The sequence below is a fragment of the Dipteris shenzhenensis genome, chromosome 17, assembly GCF_047967505.1.
Source record: "Dipteris shenzhenensis isolate YYH24624 ecotype China chromosome 17, Dip_SZ_1.0, whole genome shotgun sequence".
NCBI classification, from domain to species: Eukaryota; Viridiplantae; Streptophyta; class Polypodiopsida; order Gleicheniales; family Dipteridaceae; genus Dipteris; species Dipteris shenzhenensis.
Window position 1 is genome coordinate 42,661,609 of NC_141612.1, and position 7,031 is coordinate 42,668,639.

The 7,031-nt window shown below is 41.9% G+C and overlaps 1 protein-coding gene across 7 annotated transcripts; it reads right to left on the bottom strand.

Annotated features, from left to right (window-relative positions):
• Positions 1–2,933: 2,933 nt before the first annotated feature.
• LOC147892149 (NADPH-dependent oxidoreductase 2-alkenal reductase-like) lies at positions 2,934–6,631 on the bottom strand. 7 transcript variants are annotated; one of them, XM_087388213.1, is made up of 6 exons: positions 6,327–6,631; positions 5,908–6,069; positions 5,632–5,798; positions 4,121–4,278; positions 3,909–4,074; positions 2,934–3,338 (listed from the first exon to the last, which is right to left on the bottom strand). In XM_087388213.1, exons 1-6 carry the CDS (start codon positions 6,391–6,393, stop codon positions 3,084–3,086), a joined length of 975 nt encoding a protein of 324 aa, XP_087244339.1. In that variant the 5' UTR covers positions 6,394–6,631; the 3' UTR covers positions 2,934–3,083. The 7 variants fall into 7 exon arrangements, 6 of the variants coding, with proteins under 6 accessions (XP_087244339.1, XP_087244333.1, XP_087244337.1 ...); XM_087388207.1 differs by having other exon boundaries at positions 2,938–3,338; positions 5,908–6,088; positions 6,166–6,626; XM_087388211.1 differs by having other exon boundaries at positions 2,939–3,338; positions 3,909–4,058; positions 4,201–4,278; positions 5,908–6,088; positions 6,166–6,623.
• Between the last annotated feature and the right edge of the window lie 400 nt (positions 6,632–7,031).

Sequence of the window (7,031 nt, forward strand, 5' to 3'; positions counted from 1 at the left end):
AGTTGTGTTCCATCATTTGCCCAAATGATAAGAGGTTTTTAATAAGCTTTGGAACATAGAGTGCATCTTTCACCAATCCTTTTGTACCCGTGAAATTGTTCATATGGACAATGGCTTTCCCTTGAACTGGATTCAATGTATTATCTTTCGTGTAGATAACTCTCTTCTTCGATTCCAATGGTTTCATCTCTGTGAACCATTTCTGATGCGTTATCATATGAGATGATGCGCCACTGTTGATGTACCAAGATCTCGATTTTCTTGATCGACTTGATAATCACATTCCTCTTTTAAATTGCAATCAATGTCAAGATACACTGTTTCAATCTTCTGCATATCCTCGCTTGCAAGAAGCGTATTCTCAAGTTCATTGGCATAATGACTGTGACTTCAATGTCCACCACGATGATTTCCTATTCCTAAAAAATTCCCTCAATTAGTGTTGATTGACCTCCTTGGCCGTACTACTTCTTGTGGCAATCTCTTTCATAGTGTCCAAACTTATGACAGTAAGTGCATCAAAATGTTTGACACATTGGTGGATGCATTCCCTCGTCCTTGGAATCTTCCTTAATTGGAATGATTTCCTCTTTGCTGATGCTGATGCTGATGCTCCTGAGGATGATGTGAATGCTGATTTTGTTGTTGATGATGACCACTTCACTGAAATGATATACCTCTGTCTCTATTTCTACCTTTGCTTCTATATGAAGCTATGAATGCTTGATCATTAGAATGAACTTTGCGTGCATGAATGTCTTGCATCCTAAGTTCTTCACCAAGTAAAATTAATTGTAGGATTCCAAGTGTCGTAATTTGCCATTGGATGGCAATACTCTGGACTAGATTCTCGTATCTCTCTCTTGAGTCCATTCAGGATGGCTTGGACCATTTCTGTGGGATTCATGGTCTCTCCTACTGCTGCAAAGAGTTGATTGTTGTAATATTTGATCCTGCGTATGGAAGCATGACCAGTTTCACTGTTGTTGCAGAAATTCTGGTTGATTTGGTTTCTCAATGTGAGAATCATGGAAGTGTTCTTGGACTCATAAAGAGCTACAAACATATCCCATGCTTCTTTTAATGTCTTGACTGTGTTGATCTGTCCTAGCATGACATCTTGCACATTCTGATTGATCAAATGGTATGCATATTTCTTTCTAGTCCCATTTTCCCTGTGATCGGGCAATGGTAGGATCTGCTATAGGTGCGGTCACTGTTGGTGCAACTATAGATCCTGCTACTAGGGTTGTGGCAATAGGTGGAGTAGAGCTACTGCTGGCTGGATCGTCCAATGGTCTAGGTGTAGACCCATCGCCATACTCCCATTTGTCTTGAAGTACAAGAACCATCTCCATTCGGTATTTTGATGTTCCGTGATTGGCATTGTCTAAAGTGATGTGCTCTCTAGCTATGCCCTCTCTCCTCATCTCCACTCTTCTCCTCTCTCCTCTTCATATTTTGTCACTCTCCCTCCTTTATCTTGACTTTTAACTATTTTTAATTTTGCATCTGCCGCCCCTCCCCCCTCTTTCATCCTAATATTTTTTTTTCTTCCCATAAACCTTTTCATCCCCTTCTTTCTTTTAGCAAACCCCCCCCAACTTCGGGTACAAAATGTTTTTCCATACATGTTAGACTTTATAACACCCACACCCACACCCCCACCCTCGCCACCCTCTTCCCCTTCCCTTATCTAACCAACCCTAACCTAACCAAACCCCAAACCCTTAACCTAAACATCTCCTTAACTCCCCCCTACCCTACTGAACCACCATCGCTATCTGCCCCACTATGGGAATGCTAGTAAGGAATATCTAAGATGATATGTATAAAATTGTCCTGGACATCATTAACTAGAGTGCACTTTTAGAGTGAAAATGTTCTCTCTTCATGGATCCACGAGCAAAATCATCAAAACATATTGCCAAGTTCTAGTCTCTCATGCACTACTTTATAATCATTAATCTCCTTTAATCTCCTATTAAATAATGAGTAGTCTGTAAACCATGCCAAGCCACAAGCTACAAATCAAAGTCAAGTGATTCAAGGTTCTAAGAGGAAAATTGTAATCAACCAATGTGCAATCGATGACTTACAAAATGACCATAATCCTTGTAAGGAACTTCACTGATAGGGCTTTGAATTTTCTTCATTTTCTTTGCCAACCAACACAAAACTTGATAAGGATACCTATAAAACACACAGAGATGTGAATTTCAAAACCCTCACAACACACCTTAAGTACAATGCAACTTCTAACGAGAGTTCACCACTCCTCTTGGCTTGGTTTGCTCATTGGATAGAGCATATAAAGAGTGCAGAAGAATCCTCTTCCTTGCCTAGATGGATAAACTTGTGATGTGCCTTAGATTCAATGCCAAGTGCTTTGAATAGAACTTCACTGCTCCTTATTCTCCAAAGTGACACGATGCCAAGATTGAGCTTACTGTAATCGAACATTTTGGTTGTGCCCTAGATCCTCAAGTGTTGTAGGCATTCTAATGTTAGTACTCCTATCCTACCATCATTCTCTTTAGTGTTTTCATACGCTAATGTTGTTGCATGCTTTCGAGTTTTTAAACATTATGTGTATGACATGTGAAGTGTTCACATTTTTTATTTCAAATTAAATGTAGACTACACATTCCTTGTGTAGCAACTATCATAACGTAATTCATTACCACTTGTTATTCAATTGAGCTTGAAATTCATTACCACAATGTAGTAACGTTTGTCATTCAATCATTGTCATTACTTCAAAACTCTAGGCAGCCATTAAGTTACTCGTATCTCCCTTAGTAAGTTTCAAATTTATGACCCTTCGATGGCAATCCATCCAAACAAGCCTCAAGACATTTGATCCTAGACGTGATGATGGGTACATGTATTTAAGATTTGAAAAGCTTGAAATTTCCAAAAGAATTCAATACAAGTCAAATTGAAGGTTTCACCCTCTAATGTCATCATCCCAAATTACTATTAATATGTATTTTAAAACTTCACATCAAAAGGGCTACTACTAATATGTATTTTAAATCTTTGTAAATATGTCAAATATAGATCTAGCTTGCACAATACATCTATCCTTGCACATGTACAAGGCTCTTTCCAATGTTCTCACCTTTGAATATACCAACAAATGCTCGTGGGTAGTTCTCGATGCCTTCTATTATGTGCTCTTCGTACTTCATCTTGCCTTCTATAATGTAGCTTGACACGTCGTCTACAAAATCCTGATACTTGTCCATATGTTGGTTCACTAAAAATCCCTCCATTTTCACACATTTCCCAATAGCATTGAATAGGTTGCGAACGCCATGACTAACTCTCCAATCCTAGATAGAAAAAACAATCTTGGTGAGAACTTGAAATTTTCATCGTTGAGTAATCTCACCTGGAAAACCCACCAAATGAAGCTTTGATAACGCTCTCTTCTTCCACCTCTTGGCACTCTCAAGAGAGACGTATGCTCCTGTTGAAATTTTCTACTAAGCTATATTGTGTGTCTGTCTGCTTGTGTGGAGAGAGAGAGAAAGAGAGAGAGAGAGAGAGAGAGATTTCGATTCCTTGCTGCTTATTGCATCCGGGGTAGATAACTCAAAAATATTACATCCATAATTGTCTCGAGAAAAGAAGGATATGCAGAAGGAGAACCACAAGAAGAGGCATGAGGAGGAGAGGAAGTACGAGGAGGAGGAAAAAGAGGAGGAGAGGGAGGAGGAGGAGAAGAAGAAGAAGAAGGAGAAGAAGAGGGAGTAGGACGAGGAAGCAGAAGCAGAAGCAGCAGCAGCAGCAGCAGGATGAGGGGGAGGAAGATGAGAGCGTAGGATATTAATATATAGCATGAAACTATAGATTAACCTTCTATGTGAGCTTCAAAAAAAAAAAAAGCATACGAGAGAAACCTCGTTATACTGTGAGATCATCCCACACAGAACAATTCGGCCTTTCATGTTGATGTGATTCAAGACGGCCTCCAACATGCTCCCACCAACTTGATCGAAGTAAACATCGATTCCATGCGGAAAGCATCTGTCAAAGAGAGTGGAAGTACCCTGGAATGCAATCACACTTGGAGAATTCTTCTTCATGCAAATTAAAAACGGGAATTCTTTACCTCTTGAGAGCTGCATCCCAATCTTTCTCGTTCTTATAATTAAATGCATCATCAAATCCATACTCCTTGAGTAATCTCACCTGGAAAACCCACCAAATGAAGCTTTGATAACGCTCTCTTCTTCCACCTCTTGGCACTCTCAAGAGAGACGTATGCTCCTGTTGGAATTAATAAGTCAAGCACGAAATAAATCCTAAGCTATGTTAGTAGCGAATATGTTAGACGATGAAACAATGTTAAAAAAGAGATGCCAACCGCTACGAAAGCTTGACTTGTGGAAATGACCTTATGAATCTGTTGTAACCACTCGGGTCTCTTGGCCTTCTATTTCTACGATCGATTCATGAATGAAAGCATCTCACGATTTGCATAATCTTCCGTCTCCTTGTTTCGAGCTTTGTCTTCTATTAGATCTTTAGAGTCTACTTCTAATTCAGACATGGTATCAGAGCGTTGGTTCTGCCCCTAAGCCTGACGCCCACCAAGATCGAATTATGCTGTTTGACGATGGGGTATGATCGCACGCAGAGTCTGAGGATGTAATGTTAGGAACGCTTCCACGGCTACCCAAGCGTTAGATTGTTGAAGACCTCACCCGATTGAATGGCCTCTTCATCGAGTGCCTTAGAATCCCTGAAAGAATTCGAAATCGTGGATCGATTTGATGGATCCAATTACCACTTGTGGAAGCTGCGCATCACTGCAACGCTTCAAGCAAAAGGTTTGTGGAACACTGTGACTGGAGATGATGAAAAGCCGCAGAAAGAGGAGGCAGACGATCTCTCAGCGTGGGAAAAGCGGGATGCAAAGGCCAAGCAAGAGATCTTCTATCAATTGGCCAATGCACAACTCCTGCATGTCAGTGGTGCCAAATCGTCCAAGGAAGCATGGGATCAGCTTGCGTCTCTTTACGAAGCCAGATCAATGGCAAATAAGACTTATTTGAGGCGCCAACTCCTCAACCTGAAGATGGACGAATCCGACTCCATTGCAACACACATATTGAAGTTCAAGTCTTTCACAGAACAACTGGCGTCAATTGGAACGTCAATTGCTGAGGACGAGGAGTGCATAATGTTCCTAAATTCATTGCCTGAATCTTACGATCACCTGAACGTGATGTTGAGCGCAGTTACAGAAGAAATGAAATTTAAAGAACTCGCAAGCATTATACTTCCAAGAAGAGATTCGTCGAAAACAGAATCATAAAGCAAAAGGCCAAGACGTAGGTGCACTAACAGCCCTCTATGCAAGTTCGAAACAATTCAAGAAGAGAAGTGCAGATTCTAGCTCTTGGAATGCACGCAGCTCTTCCCAAGTCGACATGAGCAAGAGGGAATGCTTCTACTGCGGGAAATTTGGACATTTTGCTCGCAACTGCAGGAAAAAGATGGAGGACATGAAGACCGGTAGAACTGAGGCGAATGCAGCGTCCATAGAGAAAGATCCAACGTTGATCGACATGGGTGGGAGTTTATTAGGCGAGGGAAAAAAACCAGCAAAGAACATACCTTCTCATCGCTTCCAGTGCTGCCCACTACACGGCATCCCTTCGCCTTTGCCAACTGACCAGCCACAAGCCCAACAGAACCCGCAGCCGCTGTGATGTAAACTTCGTCTCCTGCTTTGGCTTCACCGATCACATTCAATCCCACCCATGCAGTTTGCCCTGAGAATCCTGCGCATCTTGTGATGCATTATTTGCCATTCGACTTTGCTGCTTTGCATGCAAACATTCCTAAATTAAAGACAACATTCTTGAGGCTTAAACAAATGCCATTTCTTACCAAGAATTCCCAGGTAGTAAGATAGCGGTAGCTGAGACACGTTTTCTATCTTCAAGATGAAGCCTCCTTTGCGGACGACTGCATACTCTGCCACATCCGCGATGGTGAATACGGTATCCCCTTCTGCGAAGTTGCTATTATCGGAAGCAATCACCTTGGACACTGCAGGCGCTTGTATAGGCTGAACCATCCGTATAAGCAAACAGCCCAGAAAAAGGGAGTGCGGGGGTTTGGAAATTGGGAGTAATAGCATTATACCTTAGCTAATTCGAAGTTGGGCATATACAGTGCATTCGGGGTCTCCTTCATCAAGTTTCGCATGTAGGGATCCAAAGAAATCCACATGTTCTTTAGAACCACGTCCTCAGAGCCTGGTTCCACCGTCAAAGAAAGCTTCGTTCGCATCAATTGAAAATTGCCTTCGGAAACCAAGCCGATGGGATAAGAGGCCATAGCTATCCCCGTGTTGGCAACTTGCGAATCCATGGAATTAGTTTGCTTTAGGATCAAGGTGAAATCAAGAGCGCGAGTGTTATGCTCAAGGTCAGTGAGATCAGGATGAAGCTCAAATCTCTATACTGTCAATGCGATCAGGATGAAGCTCAAAGCTCTATGTTGAACTCTAGAGGTGGGAGCACAGCGAGTTGTCAGTGTCAGCATGATCGATAGTTGCGAGTTGGACCACGTTACTACTTTGTCAGGTCGCACGGTTTGAAAATCTTGGGTGTTCTTAGTAGACTGTCACACTATTATTGGCTCATTCAACTTCAAAAATTCGCAGCTACGAAACCACTTATCGTTTCGAATTGGAATCAATTGCAAATTGATTCTAATTTTGTAAACAAAATTCCCCGAATGAGATTTCCTCAAAGGCACGGTTGCTGCGAGAGAGGGACACAGAGATGGCGAGTCTCTAATACTTGCGTGGAATAGAATCCCAATTTTCTATGTCTGTAATGCGATTACAATCAAAGGTTGTGAAGACAGTGAAGCTGCCGCTGTGAGCAACCATGAGGACTGTGAAGCTGCGGCTATGAGTGAAATATCTTACAAGGGTAATTGGAGCCGTCCGTCACGCATAGTGCGAGAGAAGGCTGAGAGAAGCGAGCATAGAGCGACATGAA

Bases quoted from the DNA above. Each gene is read 5' to 3' on its own strand.
- LOC147892149 (XM_087388207.1), bottom strand. From the start codon at position 6,393: ATGGATTCGCAAGTTGCCAACACGGGGATAGCTATGGCCTCTTATCCC. The intron at 4,279-5,631 runs GTATGTTCTTTG...TAATTCCAACAG, and splicing joins GCACTGGAAGCGATGAGAAG to GAGCATACGTCTCTCTTGAG. The intron at 4,075-4,120 runs GTAAAGAATTCC...GAATTCTCCAAG, and splicing joins TGGGATGCAGCTCTCAAGAG to TGTGATTGCATTCCAGGGTA.